Raw genomic sequence first — 16,497 nt, 5'->3', positions numbered from 1 at the left:
TGGCTGGGTTGGACTTTTAGGCCTCCGGGACTCTGACCCTCTAGCTGAAATCTGATTTGGAATTCAAAGACAAACCTGGGCCTTAAGGGGCCAGTCCAGGGTGGCATTTTTCATGGGGTAGGAGTGGGAAGCGTCAGCCATGAGCTCAGTAGGGAGGGGAGGGAGAGACTGACCCCAAAAGGTCAGCCTCATCCTTCCGCAGCCCAAGCCAGCCTGCATCAGTGCTAGGTTTGTAAGTCCTCTCCAAACCCTGTGGTTCCTCCTCTGCTTTCTTAAAGGCCCTGGACTCCTCCCTAAACCCTCTGACTTGATTCCTAGACCAAAACACCACCCCCAGAGATGAAAGGAAGAGAAGGGAACGTGGACAAGGGGCAGCACTCCCCTTGGGGTGCAGGGGCCGCCGAAGAGGAGGTCCCTGGGGATGGGGAGAACGGGTGGCCCTGCACCCCTGGGGAGCAGGCACACCAATAGCTCAGGCACTTGCCCCCTAATAGCTGATTTGCCTGTTGAAGGTTATCATCTCCTGCACTACTTCATCCCAATTCTAATCCAATTCGAGCTCTTATTAAACACCTACCAGAGCAAAGCACTATGCTAGGCTACCAAACCAACCAGGCTTGTCCTCAAGAAGCTTATATTCTACTGTTGAGCAGGGATAGATGCCACACATTCACAGTCATTCAAAGGAGGGAAAGTGGATGGAGCTCTGTGGATGGAGCACTGGGCCTGCAGTGAGGAAGACCCAAGTTCAAATGTAGCCTCAGATGCTCACCAGCTGGAGTGACCCTGGGCAAGTCACTTGTTTGCTATAAAATGGGGATAATAACACTTCAAAGATATTTGTAAGGCTCTTTGCACAGTGTTTGGTACACAGTAGGTGTTATATAAATGCCAACTATTATTAATACCCTAGAACATTCTCTGACCTACTTTGCCACCAAGATAAGCCCCAACAAGGATGGAAGATGCCCACAAATGCCAAAATAATCTTTTTAAAATTAATTTTATTTTTTTCAATTAACAAAAATCTATTTTTTTCTCCCTCTCCACCTCCCCCCTCCCCCGAAAAAATCAAAACAAGAAGGAAAACCCCTGTAACAAATATGCATAGTCGAGCAAAACAAATCCTAACATTGGCTCTGTCCATAAAGGGTGTGTACGTCTCATTTGGGAGGAAGGTTCCCCTGCTTCATCCCCGGTCTTCTGAAGTTGGGCTCAGTCCCCACAATGATCCAGTCTTGTCTTTATAACAGTGCTGTTACCATGGAAAGCATCCGTCTGGTTCTGCTCACTGCTCCATGCATGCATCAGTTCATCTGAGTCTTCCCATGTCTCCAGGCCCCGTCCCCATTTCTTACAGTGCAAGAGCCTTCCATTACATTCACATAGCTTCACTTTCTTCCAACATCCCCCACAAAAGAAGCTTCTATCAAGGTTTGTACATATTGGTTCTTTCCCTGTTTCTGTGATCTCTTTGGGGCACAGGCCTAGTAGGGCTACTGCTGGGCTAAAGGGGTTAGCCACACAGGATAGAAACTTTGCCTTCTCTCCAGGAAGGCTACAGTACGGTGCCTGCTCTCCCACAGCCAGTCTCCCTGCATACAGTGACGCAGGAAAGGCCTCCCAGCCTGGATGCTCTACCTCCACCCATCTCCTCCACCGCTTGCGCTCAGCTGAGGGGCTGTGCTCTGATTCACAGGAGAATGCATGGGACGTTTCTCCTCATCTCCAAGAGTTACGGTCTTATTTTTAGTCCTTTGTGTACACACTGTATCTCCCAGTAGTAACTTCTTGGGAGTAGCAGCAGTTGGTTGGTTGGTATTCTTAGCATCTAGCAGTGTCAGACACACAGTAGGCATGCACCTGATAAATGCACTGAGCTGAAGTGGGGCTTCCAGAAGAGAAGATAGGTGAGTTGCAACCATCTGCCTCACTCTGTCCTAGAAAATGCCTGACAGCCCAGTTGTCCCACCAGCAGCACCATTAACATCTCAAAGACCTTCCTGGCGACATGTTAAATGGGTGTGTGTTCCCTGAGCAGACACAAACAGAAGGGAAAGTTAGGCTGGAGGGGTTAAGAGGAGCTGGCTGTCCTGGCCTAATTTAAAAACTGCTAAATACAACCCAGTTGGCCCATTTCAATATGGCCTGTAAAGCCCCAAGAGTTAAAAAACCATGAACCATCAACCTTTGTAAATGCCAACAAGTCAGGAGACCTGGGTTCAAATGTCAGCTTGAACACTCAGAAGCAAGGTCATCGCTGGCAAGTTACTCAATCTTCTGTAAAACGGGGCTGCCAACACTTGCCATGCCACCTCACAGCACTCTATAGGGAGTCCTATGACAGCAAGCCCACCATCGCCCACTTACTGATAACACTCGGCCAGCCAGGAGACTCTGCCTAGTACCCTGGCAGCCCTCCTCTGGTCTCATGTCCAGCCAAGGTTCCCAAAGGAAGCGGAAAACCTGAATCTGGCCCTTCCCTCACAGTGCTCTCCCCCCAGGGACCAGAAGAGCAGCTTGGGAGTTACCCAGAGATCACTCGGAGGCTGGGGACCTAGTTAATCAGGTTTCCCAGGCTTGTCTGTGGGATCTAACACATCTCCTGCTGTCAGCAGGCATCAAGGGGAGGCTGCACCTTGGCCTGGAGTCGCAGGCCCACAGAGCAACAGGTACAAGAAGAGGTGCTAAGTGACCCCCAAAGGCCTTTGAGAGCTCGTGTTTGAGGGGCTAGGAGGAGGAGCACTGCTTTGATTAGAGGGAGCCTGCTCAGCGCTCCAAACCAGACACAAGGTGATGCTCTCCCATTAATCACCCCTTCTATTTTCACTGCTGAAAGCAAGAGCACAAGGTGGAAGTGGAGCTGCTCCCTTATGTCGCCCTGAGCTAAGAGAAGCCCTCCCATCTAGCAGCCCAGCACAATCAGCTTTCCCTGGGGTCTGAACATCCATCACCTAGTGCTGGACCACCTGGAAGGAAAGAGCAGGAAGGCTTGCCCCACGAGGAGCCAAGCTTGTAGCTTTAAGGACCATGGCAAAGGATGCCACATCAGCCTCACATTTAAGTCCAGCAGTGCACCTCCACTCTGGGGCATCTCGCCCAGAAGGGCCTTCATCACCTATCTTTATGCATGCTTCACATCTGGAGACAGATGAGGGCAGATCAAGAAAGCAGACCTACCCCGCCCCCCCACCTCCCAAGTGACAAAGAACAGATCTTGAAGGAACCGCAGGTTGGGTTGCAGACAGCTTGGTTCTGAGAAGCAGGGGGAGCCTGCTTTAGAGGGATCCTTTTACCACATGAAGCAGATGAGGCTACAGACAAGTCAACTAAGCACAAAAGTTCAAACCATGGCTTGGGTCAGTTTCTACTTCAGGTACTTAAGACATGGGGTTGGGGGGAGATGGAGATTGTGTGGCCGACATTTCTGGCCCTGAACCAGTTTGTTAGGGAGCTACCAGCAGAGGCGCAGCTGGCACACAATGACGGCCACACACAGATGAGGCAGCATCATTTTAAAACCTTTAACAAAAAAATTAATTCTGCGGCTATTCCTGGAGACCAGACAGAACAGGAGAAAAGACGTAACCAAAACTGCAGAGTGGCTTTCATTTTCTGCCAGAGGAATTCCATTACTGTACCCCAAAAGTGGCTTTATTCTATAACTGCAGCAAATGCAGAGCCAGGGATCTTAAGAAACGGGGCTCCCATTCACTGCTCTGTGATAAGCTATAGCCAATGACGAAGATCATGGCCTGAGCTCGACAGGCAAGTCACTAGATTATCAAATAGGAAAATGTTTGCAAAATGTCAAGTCTCAGTTTAAGGCATTACCAACACTGCAGAAAGAAGCAAAATCAAAAGGGAGATTTTGAACAGCCTGTGGGAGTTGTTAGCAAATGGGAAATTTTTTGAAAGGGCCAACCTGCACCGCCTTCAGAAACCAGCAAGGGCACACACACTTCCCCTGGGGCAGGTGTTCTTTTCCGTTGCACCGCCACATTCCCTATGAAGCATCTTAGTCAGAGACTTAGAACCAAAGTGCACAAAGACCGTCTTTTGTCCCAGAGCTCGAGCACGCTTGCATGCTTCCCAGACTGCTCGTGGTAAGAGCAGGGAGGGGACAGAGATTCGGAGAGCTCGGCAGGCTCAGTTTTCAAAAACGAAGTTACAACTGAGAATAGAGAGTGAGAAAACCAAATTCCCCGTTGAGCTAACATGGTATTCTTCCCAGCCGAGGATGCCCCAGGCTCTGCTCGGGCCACTCTGAGCTGCTACCATCCAAGGGGATCGTAGAGGCCTCACTGCATGCCAAACCACTGCTCCTGGTCAGCCCACTGTGCCGCCTCGCTGTCACTGCCCTCCAAGTCCCCTTCTTCCCCACTTCCTTCCATGTCATCGACATCTTCCTCCTGAGTGGCATCGGTGGGACTCTCCTCCTTCTCCATTTTCTGCATCCCCTCTAGAGACTTCTGGTCGTTGGGATCCAGACTAAAAGACATCAAAAGAAAGGAGAGCGTCCTAAGTCACATCCTGTTCCATACACTCTGATCCTTTAACATCCTGGTAAGTCAGCATCCCTACTGCTGCTCCCCCTTGGAGACCAGAGGAGCAAAAGCCTCAAACTCCCTGAGAGCAGGCTAGGCATGTTACCTTCCCTCTGGAGGATTCAATTTCCTTATCTAGAAAGTTAACAGGACTTTTGGAGGCTCCTTCCAGCTCAAAATACAGTGAGCCTAGCCCCTCTTTAGTGCAGAAGACAGAATGCCATCACCATGCCAAAGTTCCAAATTTCTCCACATTGGCAACCACTGAGCATCCGACTCTTCATCTTCCTCACCACCCACTCAGATTGATTCCTGATTCCAAGCACAGCTTAACATGAATGACCAGTCAAGGACTGTTGAACAGAAGTACACGCCCACGTTAGGTGGAACAACTGACTAATCACTAATAGCCTCTCCATCCAATAGATGGGGGTCTGAAATCACAGATGTGGAGGTTAAGTCACACGGGAAGCTGTTTCAGCATATGAATAAACAGTCCTATCAAGTTATTAAGACTTCCTAGATGTGCAAGACAGGGACAAGGCTGGGGCATATGGAGAGTCACACACCCGAGGAAAGCTCTTCAATGTCATTCTAACAAGCAGACAGACACCAGACAGACCTGGCCTTTAGCTTGGCCAAGCCCCTTTACCAATCTGGGCCCCAGGACTCTCCTTTTGTCAAGGGAGAGGATCACAACATCCTGAAGTTACAGCTGGTAGGGACTTCAGAAACAAACTAGTCCAACCCTCCATTTTGGTGATGAGGAAAATGCATCCCAAGGAGAGTAAGTGATTTCATCGGCTCACAGAGAGAGGCCTTTTCATCTCCTGTTGACAGAGAGGGGATCCCGAGGTCCAGAGAGACAGAGACCAAGTGACGTGCCTAAAGTCACAAGTCATAAGTAGCAATGGTCTTCCAATTCCAAATCCAGAGGTTGTTTTACTACCCCACACTGGACTAGAAAAGTCTCCAAAGGCCACTCTAGTTCTGACATTGTGTGGCTCGATGATTGGTAGAAGTCAGAGGGACTTTCTACTGAAGCTCCTATTTATTTAGAAACAGGGAACACACTTAGCAGCCAGCACACACAAAACCGGGCCATATCTGTCCCCAAATGTTGTCATTTTCTATGCAAATAACAGATGCAGAAAATTGTCTGCCACCTCAGGACAGTCTCTCCAGCCACGGAGAGGTGACAGGTCCATCACAGATCATTTCTCCACAATCATGCTCGTTCTTCACAGGTAAACTTTGCATCTGGTAAACCTGTATACCCCGAGCCTCTCCTGAAGCCTTACCTGAGAGCGATACTGTATTGGTCCATAGCTTCCTGATATTCATTGACAGCTACCAGGAAATCACCCAGTATTCGATGTAACACACAGTCACTCTGATTGGCCAGTGCATTCCTCAGCAAAGCAATGCCATCTTCATATTTCTGTTCTCTGCCTGAAGAGAGCAAGATTACCTCATTGTCCCACTTAGAGGGTCTGCTGAAAAGGACATTTCCATCTCAGCCCTGTTACCTCATGTATCCAACCGACCACAGCCTTGATCCCAACCTGACAATCTATTTCTAGAATTGGCAACAGCACAGTGATGACAGAAGTGAGAGCTCATTCAAATTCCTGTCCCACTGGGGGTTAGAATTCCATTTCTCCTTCTTTCACTGCACTGCTTGTTGCACTGGGCTCAAACCACAAGCCAAAACGCATTTTGGTTTTCTGACAAAAATGATTTGGCTCCTTCTTGGTCCACGTGTCCTTCACTAGTGACAACATCTGGCTAAGTACACGGCACAGACACAAATTCTGGCCGACAGCAGCCATTCACTCTAGTTAACATGAATGACGATGCTTCACAGCAGTCAGTGCTGGCTAAACAGTCTTTGGGATTTGGACAAACTTACTAAGTAACTCTGCTTTCTTCACCACTGCCTTAATGTAGTCTGGCCTCTGGGTCAGGGCTTTGTCCAGCAGGGTCTTCGCTTTCTCCTGGGTGACTGGATCTTCAAGACACACAGTGGCTAGAAGGGTGAGGGTTTGTGCGTTTGCTCCGAGGGTTTTATAGACGTTGTTGGCCATTACCATTGCCTCCCGAATGCTGTTAGAGGCTAAATAACATTCAATGAGACCTAAGAAGGAAACAAAGTGGGAAAGGAGGCAAATGCATTAATATTCCAAACCAGGGTGCAAACCAGCAAACTAGGAGCCTGTCAAAAGGCAGACGAGGGGAGAGCTTCTAGAATGAAATGAGCCACAGAGGACTCTGAGAATATCAAAGGTTTCTCCCTCTCGAGCATCTAAGGAAACAGAAAAAGCCGTCCCGCCTGCATTGTACAGCTAGAGTGTTAGGCACTATCTCCATAACTGGAGCCATCAGGAGCTTGCTATGCAACCACGAGACTCAGCTTGGGAGAGCCAAAGTGACCAAGAGAATAGGTGGAAAGAAGAGTCCTCTTCCTCCTCTCAAGCAACAAGTATCTGATTGTCAGCTGTACTTTCAGTTATCTTTGACCCGTGTTTAAAGGCAAACCCAAACTGGCTTCTGTCGTGTAAGATCAGGCCAAATATGACAGTCTGGCAAAGCAGAAGACCTCGTCAGGCAGACTAGGAGAAATGAAATGTTTTGCTTTGAATGACATGAAAGTTCTATTAGACTGGAGAAAAAATATTTAATTCCCTAAAAAAACAAAACAGATTCAAATCATATAACTAGCTTTCTTTTCTTTCTTTTTCCACCTTCTCCCCCTTTTTTATGAGCAGGTCTCCCTAGCTGCCCGGACTGAATGGGCAGGCCCATGCCCACTCTGCCTGGCATGAAAGCTCTGACCTGGTCCATTTCCCACCTAGGCTGGTTTGTTCCTCCACTGCCAGGGGCTCAGTGTCTTGGTGCCCAACTAAGTACTGATGTCTTCTTGGCTTTAGTCTGTCTGCTGCTCAGAGCTCCCAAACTCAACTGCTCCAACATCCTTTGGCTGCTCAGCAGCAGGAACTACAGCTTTGGGTGCTTAGCCAGCTACCTAACTTTTTACCCATACCAATGGTAAAACGCCTAATGCGATCATTTTAAGAACAGTCCACTCCTTCACCCATGTGAACGTGGGGGCAGCCGAAGGGAAGAATCCCCTTGGCACACATCTCTCAGAACCACGAAGCACAGAACACATCTCAGACCTACAGCTTTGCCCAGTCACCAGCAGATTCTTCAATGTACCCCACCTAAAACCAACCAGGAGAACAAGCCCCATGATCGATGGGAACAGGACAATGTTTTCATTAGCCATGGAGCAATGTTCAATCTTTCTACCCACAAGCTCTCCTGGTCGGCGAGTTGCATTGCCGTCCCCATGCTAGAGCCCAGCAGAACTGCCGAGAAGGAAATGTGAAGGAAGGAGGAAAAGAACTGGAAACTAAGGAGGGTGCCCATCACCTGAAGAGTGGCTGAAGCAATTACGGTACATGGAGGGACTACTGTGCTATAAGAAATGAGGAGATTGTCTCAGAGACACCTGGGAAGAATCACAGCAACTGATCCAGGGCAAAGTGAGCAGAAGTGGGAAGACAATTCATGTAGCAAGAACAACGCTGTAAAGACAGACAACTGGGAATGAATCGATGCAATAACCAAGTAGGACTCCATGGACCAGGACGAAGTCTGCTTACCCAGCTTCTAAGAGAGAGGTAATGAGCTCAAAGTACAAACTGAATCATTTTTGGATGTGGCCAACGCAGCTATTTGTTTAACCTGACGCTGCATGTTTTCTACTAGAGTTTTGTTTTTCTTTTCAATGAGGAGAGGGATAGATTTTTGTTCACTGACAAAATTAAATGATATTTTAAAAAAATGAAAAGTGAGGCTGATTAAAAAGATGGTGTCAAAGAATGGGGCTTCAATTTCTGGACAATGACTTGAAATGCAGGAACAGCAAATTGGCCAGTGATAGAAATCATCTAATAAGATATATGACTTTGGCCAAGCCACTTGACCTTTTAGTTTCTTCATCTGTAAAATTAAAAGCTTTGAACAGATGATCTTGAGATCCCCTTGCAACTCTAACCCTATAATGCTATGATAAACGGCCAATAAGAATGGATTTGCCTGGAGTCTTGCAAATTTAATAAAAAAGACTTTAAACTGAAAAAGAAGAGAGAGAAAAGCTAACTTATACCCATCAAACTAGATACAGGAATCACCAAATTAGCAATACATCTAACTAGATACTTTAGATAAAGTACCTGCACCGAAGGAAGAACAGCTGTGAACACCCTGAGAAGCTCATAAGAGATAAAAATCAAAGAAAGGAGTCAGTAACATAACCCATGGCCTGAGACGTCTAGACACAAACGCACAGAATGTAGTTAACAAACAAGGTGTACCACATAGAGATGAGACCCATGACTAGAATCTGGTTCTGGAAATAGTATATGGCTTATTTAAAAGAAGGGAGAGAAACAGGGAGAAAGAAGCATGGCCATTAGGAAGCTATACTCAAGCAATCGGGAACGTCAGAAGGGAAACGTGCCAGCCGGCACAGGGTCTCAACAACAGCAGGAAAAACAGGGAGAGTCAAGTGTTCCCCACCAAGAACATAGCTTAGTAATACATCAAAAGCCCTGTTTGGTGGGCACTGCATGTTTGGGGAAGGGGAAAGTTGTGAAAGGAGTGATTAAAAAGAAGCTTTTTTAAAAAAAGATTTGCAGCTATAGAGCTTTATCACCATAGATTTGTTTTTCCTCATCTAACTGTGAGAGTCAGATCAGTCTTCAGCTTCTGAGTCTATTTTTATATTTTTCTAAAACCTACTCGGGAGGAAGTGCATTTATAAGATCTGTTTGAATTTCTGTGAGGTGAGTCACCAAGTGATAGTGAAGCTGGCATGGCTGATCTGAACTCCTGGAGTCAAGTTCACATGAACTTGAATATCTCAAAAGAAAGCAAAATGGGAGCCAAACCCTCCCCACTTTGGGCTCCCAGAGAACCGCCTGGTTCCCACACCAGCACTGCCCTAAAACTAAAGACTTGTTGGCAATGATCTTTCTATTCTAGGTATTCAGAGGGAAGACTATATAACATTCCCAGCCCTCAGAAAGACCACAGCACTACAGAGAAAAAGAAGAAGAAAAAGCACAGCTGCCCACAATGGAGGCAAGGTGAATTCCTAGGGATCTGAAACAGAACTCCAGAGCATTAGGAAGCCAAGTAAATGGAGTGCTCAGTGGCAGCGCCACGGCCCCTCCCTCCATCCCCAATGGCCTTGGGTATGCTCACTGCTCTTACCTTCATAACAGTCCAGCCGACAAGGAGCGAGGCGTATGGCTTCCCGAAAGTGGATTATGGCTTCCTGAACTCTGCCCATGTTCCTAAGGGCTGCTCCCTTCAGCAGCAAAGCTTGGACACTGTTGCTATTGAGCTGAATAGCCTTGGCTCCTAAATATAAGGCCCGAGAGTATCGTTTGCTATAGAAACTATGACATCTAGAGAAAGAAAAAGACAAAGATTAATTATCAGAAGCATGGGAAGAAATTTCATTAATTATTCAGCCAAAGTCAAAGGGGAAGCTCCAAATTCATCTACAAACCAAAAAAATAAAGCTGTCTTTTTTCTTTATATAAACCATTACCATAATCTATACCTCTGATTTGGACCCAAGAGGCTTGTCAAAGACCTAAAAGTCTCTCAAAATAAGAGATCCTTTGAGGAAGGGGTAATAGACTATCTGGGCTTATACTATTAAATGGGAATAATTTAAAGCTGTGTCAATAACAAAGTTGCTTTTAGAGGCAGTTAGGTGGTGCAGAAAGCAATGCTAGCCCTGGAGTCAGGATGACTTGAGCTCAAAACCAGCCTCAGACACTTACTAGATCTGCCGGTGACCCTGGGCACATCACTTGACCTCTGTCTGCCTCAGTTTCCTCATCTGTAAAATAGGGATACTAGCACCTACCTCCCAGGTTTTTTGTAGGATCAAATGAGATCACATTTGCAAAGTACTTTGTAAGCGCTACATAAATGCAAGCTGTTATGGGCTATTATTATTTTACACGCTTCATTTAGTAGACCCAGACAATTTTCTTGGTATTAAGAATTCAGCTTTACCTAAAACTAAAGACTTGTTGGTGTATAGAGGGGAGGGAAAAAAACAAAGAGCAAGAAGGCATACCCAGACACCACCCATGGCTCAGCATGCTGATCAGAAATATTAAATAAGCGGCAGCCCAGGTTTTCAACGTCTTCGAGTCGTCCTTCTCGTGCTAGTAAGTATCCATAGACATCCATTCCTAAAATAAGCATTCAGAGTTGTTCAGTGGATTCTCACCTTAAATAACGTATCTTCATAAAGGATAAAGGGGCAGAGCTGAACAGCTGGCGGCCCCTGCACTCCCGCCTGCCCCCCAGCCCAAACCCACGCAGGAGCTAAGGCCTGTGTCCTCCTCTGCTGGTTTGCCTTATGCCATTTTTTGCATCACAGAAATGACAGTCACGTACAATAAGCCAAAGGATCAGACACAATGCCTGCCTGTTATTTTTAGGAATTACTGGCTCCCCTCTCCACAGTGTGAGGCATAGCTACGTTAACATCCAGCAAAAGCATCAGACTCAAGAAAGCACACCATCATTTTTCTGGTGCCAAAAGCTCTAGGCACAAGTTAAAGTACACACTTGATGTGTTAAATATACCAGTCACATTTAGAAAAAAAAATTTAACCTATTAAAAGCTCTAGAAAAAGCAATCTGCTACTTTGGTCTAGTTATTCAAGAGTCCATTTGCTGTCCCGTTTACGAAATTTCCTATAAACGATGTCCAAGGTCTTTCATCTTTTCTTCTCTGGTCATAATTCCCATGAGAACTCACCTCCCACTCAAACTGCAGCACCCTTCTAAAGCTGATGCACCAGACTCTAGTCTTCCCCTCTCTCCCATCCCAATTCTCCCTGGTATGTATCTGATAGACTAGATTTTCCAAACCACTTTGAAAATGGTGTGGAGAGAAGGTGCTGAAATGGGAGTCAAGATGAGATGTTGGCACCAGCTCTTAACTCACTGTGGGATTCTGGGCAAGTCACTTCACCTGTTTCCTGGCCTATAAAGAGAGAGGACTGGGATCTGGAGACAGGAGGCCACGGCCAGAATCCAGGCTCCGTTACTTACTAGCTGAGTGACCACAGTCAGTTGATTTCACCTTTACCTCAATCTCTGTGGGCCTTCTTTTCCTCATCTGTAAAAGGATTAATACTTGTACTCCCTACCTTACAAGGTGGTTTGAGGAATTAACTTCATCATCTTAAAGCTCCGTATTAATGTCAACATTATTTCCTTAAAGTTCTAAAATTATGACTCTCTGTGACACACCTACTCAGGAACCTGAAATGACTCCCTAGTGTTCATCTGCTGGGCTCTCAGAAGCTGCCATTACCTAGCCCAGCCTGTGTCATTCCTTGACACTCCTTAGCACGAGCCCTTGCTCCTAGCTCACAGGGGCTCTGCTCATTTCCCACCCCCTCCCCTATCAAAGTCCTCAAAAGTCCAGCTCCAGCCCTAGCTCTTCCAAAGCCTGTCTGGCTACTCTAAGCACACTGTCCCACCTCCCCTCCGATCGCCTGGGCTGTCCTGCACAACAGGTATGCCTCTCAATCACAGGTGAAATAGCTCTCCTCCTCCTGTTGTCCTAGGATCATGTTTAGTGCCCAATAAATGCATTATTCTTACTGGATCCTTGTATCTGACTGAGCATGCCCACTCCATCCTCCTCTGCAAACTTCCTTCTCTCTAAGGCCAGGAAATGGGTTTGTGATTTCATCAGGGTGGCCATCTTGGCTCCTGGGTAACTGTAGGCCCTGCCAGAGTCACATCTAGTGATGAGCCTCAGAGCTTAGCGAGGCTGGGCCTAGAACGACAGATGGACAGTCACTTTGTCCACAGGCCCCTGCTCAAAGCCTTCCCAGTGCAGCAGAACCTGCCAGGCACAGCCTTTAAATACCAGGGCTCGCCTCCAAACCAGAGGTGAAATGCTGATGGAGGTACTCATTTGAGCCTAACTGCTCTCTTCCTCTGCCGCTGCTTAGTAACCTTTGTGTTAAGGCCTTCGTGAAGGACTCTCACCAGCCATGTACAGTGAGATGGCTCACTGTGACTCCCTGGGAGTCTAAATTCTTTCAGTAAACATTACAGACACTCATTAAATGAGTGGCAAAGGGAGGCTCAGGTACAAAGAAAGAAACTAAAATAAGTCATCACTGAAAGAGATCACTTTCAATTTAGACAACATATGCAAAAATCATTTCAATAGAGACAATACTTGAGTATCATATTACCAAAAAGAGAAGTTTTAAGAAGTGATTATGGTCTAGTTTACAGATTTCTACATAGAATTTTAGCAGCAATTAACTCTTCATTTTCTATGTCTCTTGATTTTTCTCCCAGAATTAAACCGACTTTACCTTTTATCAGATAGGGATCCAACATCTGGGCCTGTTCAAATTTGAGAATGGAGTTTTTGTTATCCCCAGCTCGGAAGTACAGATCTGCTAAGCTCCCCAGTAGGTCCACATTATCTCTCAATAAGGACTTTTTCTCTAGAGAACTTTAAAATATTCGAGATTACATAAAACAAACACACAGAAGTCATCAAATATGTGGGTTTCCTAACTTAAAATGCAGCTTACAAAAAACAAAATATTAAATTAACTATACTGAATAACAGTAAAAACATATAAGGGGAAAACATTGCAATACTTGGAATGAACTTTCTGGTCATGATTTTGCTGGTAGTTAAGAGATACCAAACACAATGTAATTCAACAGTCTCCAAAGGTGACACCTACTCGTTAGTCCGCCATAAAGCTAAATAAGATTACTAATCTCAAAATCTCGAATTTCTTTTGTTTTTTTCCAGAGAAGCAGCAGACGCGCACACCCCACTATGCTCTCCAGAGGCAGCCCAGGCCAGCTAGGAGAGGTCCCAGGTCCTCTGCAGGATCGAACCTGCCACTCCTGCACAGCTTGATAAGCAGATATGCTTTGCCAGAGTACAAGCTTGAACCTGGTCAGCCTCATTTTACATTTTAACAAGTCTCCAACAAAGATGATTACCTCTGGGGCCATTCAACATGGAGAATGTGCAACAGCTGACAACATCCCAGGGACACACAGCTGGCAGCAGGCCCTTAGAGGAAGGAGCACCTTGCTGGCTAGGCAGCCAGGTTGGCCACATGGGGACTCCCACCAGGGAAAGGCCTGAAGAACGTTCAATGAACTGTCTGTGGTTCTTACCAGATGGTATTTATAGCTCTGGTGTTGTCACCAGTGTGCACAAAGGCGTAGGCTTTGATCCACACTGAAAGCCAGTCCAAGTTAGGAATGCTCTGAATTACATTCATTGTCATAGAGGCCACTTCCGCACCTTTTACAGAAAGGGACAATAAACCTAGCCCAAGAGAGACAGACAGGAGGTGAGGGATATCGTCCATTTTCACAAATACAGTAAGTAAGTGACTATTCTTTTTCCTGTGCTACGTGAAACTATACACTCATATAAAACTGATCCTGATTTATCAGGCAGCAGAGAAACGTCATGGAAAGAGCAGTAGATTTGGAGTCAGGAGGTCTAGATTCAAATCCTGCCTATGCCACATACTATAGATTGCTTGGTGCCTCAGTCTCCCCAACTGTACACTGGCGCTACCTACCTCATCAGGTTGTAAGGAAGCACTTCGTAAACCTCAAGATACTAGGTAAATGTCAGCAGTCAAGTGCCCCTGTCATCCCTGAACCGATCTTAGAACATTTCATTTTAAACAGCGATATAAACTTTTCCTGAGACACCTGACTCAGCAGCCCTAGACAAGCGAGCAGAATACAAAATGAGGGAGAAGAGCATCTCTACCTAGAATGGCGTCCAGAGCCAGCGGGCACTGTCTCAGCACCTCTTTGTAGCTGGTCACAGAGGAGCGCTCCTGACCCGCCTTCTTGTACAAGTTGGCCAACATCATGTTTATCTGTAATCAACAAAATCACCAAGAAAAAAAGAAAGAGAACAACCCAGTGAAAACCAAGAGATTCACCTCAAAGGAGTTCTAGTCCCCATCATCAGCTAGAACCCCAGAGTTTCCAGGAAAACACCAGCTCCCTCCCTGTCCCCCTGGGCCTTCTCATCTACACAGGAAGCCCAACGGCTCCCTGGCTGACCAAACCATGAGCAAACAGTTCAGTCAAGTCTAATACCAAATCTCCTGCATCTGAAAACTGCAAAATACTACATTCGAAAAATATTAGTATTATATCCACGCTAGTTAGATTTCTTCTTTCTTGTTCTCAAAACAGCAGGAAAATTCCCCAAGCAGTTGCCTGGATCTTTATATTTAATATCTAATTATAATTAAGGCACAAGAAAGAGGAACTAATGGCATGACTAGATGAGGACAGTCAAACTGATCTCCTCAGAGAGGGAATGCTTGGTCTCCCTCTGATGATTAGCCTGGCCTGACTAGTATTTAAGGGATGACCCATGGCTACAATCTGCTCTGGCCAAAAGAACCAAAGGACAGACTCAAGCTGACACCTCCCCTCCCGGGTGATAATCACACACAGATCATCCACGCTCTTTAATGCTAGTAAGCAGAGACTCCCACATTTTTGGCACAACACACAAGTATGTGACTTAGTAAAGCTTTATTAAAACAAACCTTTCTAGACATGCAAGAGGGTAAAATGAATTCTGAAGAAAAAGAAAAATGTTGAAAGGAAGAGAATGCAAAGGATAGAACAGTGTTTATATTTTCTACAACTGCACAAAGGAAAATTAGGATACCTAATTAGAAAAAAAAAACTACCAGGACTGCAAAGCCACTATCAAGGACCTAATTAGGCAGTCCCACTGGGGCATGAATATGTACATCTTGCAGCTTTCATTTACATAACGCTTTATACAAAGCACTTTCACATTCAGTATCCCATCAGGCCTCAAAATAGACCTATGAGAAGGTAGGCAGGGCAAAAGGAAAAGAAGAAGCAAGGCGCATCTTCTCTGGGTCTAGATTATGGCTTGCTGTGTACTCTACGACTGTGCCATACAATTCAACACCTACAGGTTTATCCAAAAGAGTAAAGGACATCTGCTCTTAATAGAGGCCTACCATATATACACTCATCTAGTATGACACGTTCTCAAGCCATGCACTAATGCAAACCACCTTCTGCCTGACTTTAGGTTTTCCATTTTAAATTCTTTGAAAATGTAACACTTGATAAAAAGGGGAATGCTTAAAGGAAGACTCCAGTGCTAGTATCTCCAATAAACAAGGATAAAAGGCACCTTCTCAACTACTGGATCTTGCAAAACAAAGCCCAATAGGCCTGTCCTGGTGGAGTGTGACACAATTCAGCTCTGTACACTCTTAGCCTACTTCACTGTCACTGCCAATCTGATCTGTAGTATTTTCTAATGGGAAAGCCAATGCTTTTTCTTCAAAACAAGTCCTTCCTTGGAAATCTCATTATAATTACAAATCTCACAGTTCCAAACACAGGCAGTTATAATTTTCTAAGGCAAAATGAAAAACCTTTATGTGACAGATGTATTCCTATTAAGAGAACTAAATACTTACTAAGTTATTATAACCTATCACTGGAGTTTTCCTTTAAAAGGTGAGGGAATGTGTGGCGATGTTTACCATACATTAACAGAAGTTCATTTAGATGCATTTTGACTCACTTCCTTGTCCTTTACACAGACTGAGAAGCCCAGTTAACTCCCTAACGGACAAGAAAGAAAAAGTATAAATATTATATTTGATGAATATATCTTTTGTGTTTGTTCCTAGCTATTACAAAACTAAGGACAGGAGGTCCCAACACAACATAAACTTATTTTACACAGAAAAAGGTAAAATGTTCTAGTTTTCTGTGTGTTGCAAGTCAATCACCCTATTAAAAATAAATAAAAGTA

General features: G+C 45.5%; 1 protein-coding gene across 2 annotated transcripts in view; it reads right to left on the bottom strand.

Moving 5' to 3' along the window:
* Positions 1-995: 995 nt before the first annotated feature.
* The window catches only part of ANAPC7 (anaphase promoting complex subunit 7), a 29,287-nt gene continuing 13,785 nt past the window's right edge, over positions 996-16,497 (bottom strand). Inside the window, exons 4-11 of one of the 2 annotated variants that reach the window (XM_036736092.1) lie at positions 14,437-14,548; positions 13,824-13,977; positions 12,992-13,134; positions 10,714-10,831; positions 9,831-10,027; positions 6,460-6,684; positions 5,849-5,999; positions 996-4,491 (exon numbers count right to left, since the gene is read on the bottom strand). In XM_036736092.1, coding sequence (XP_036591987.1) covers positions 4,302-4,491; positions 5,849-5,999; positions 6,460-6,684; positions 9,831-10,027; positions 10,714-10,831; positions 12,992-13,134; positions 13,824-13,977; positions 14,437-14,548 — 1,290 coding nt within the window. In that variant the 3' untranslated portion in view covers positions 996-4,301. The remainder of the gene's footprint in view (positions 4,492-5,848; positions 6,000-6,459; positions 6,685-9,830; positions 10,028-10,713; positions 10,832-12,991; positions 13,135-13,823; positions 13,978-14,436; positions 14,549-16,497) is intronic. The other variant, XM_036736101.1, reaches the window with a different exon arrangement.

The sequence above is a fragment of the Trichosurus vulpecula genome, chromosome 1 (genome assembly GCF_011100635.1).
Source record: "Trichosurus vulpecula isolate mTriVul1 chromosome 1, mTriVul1.pri, whole genome shotgun sequence".
NCBI lineage: Eukaryota > Metazoa > Chordata > Mammalia > Diprotodontia > Phalangeridae > Trichosurus > Trichosurus vulpecula.
The sequence above is the reverse complement of the archived record's forward strand: the minus strand, read 5'-3'. Positions and strand labels throughout refer to the sequence as shown.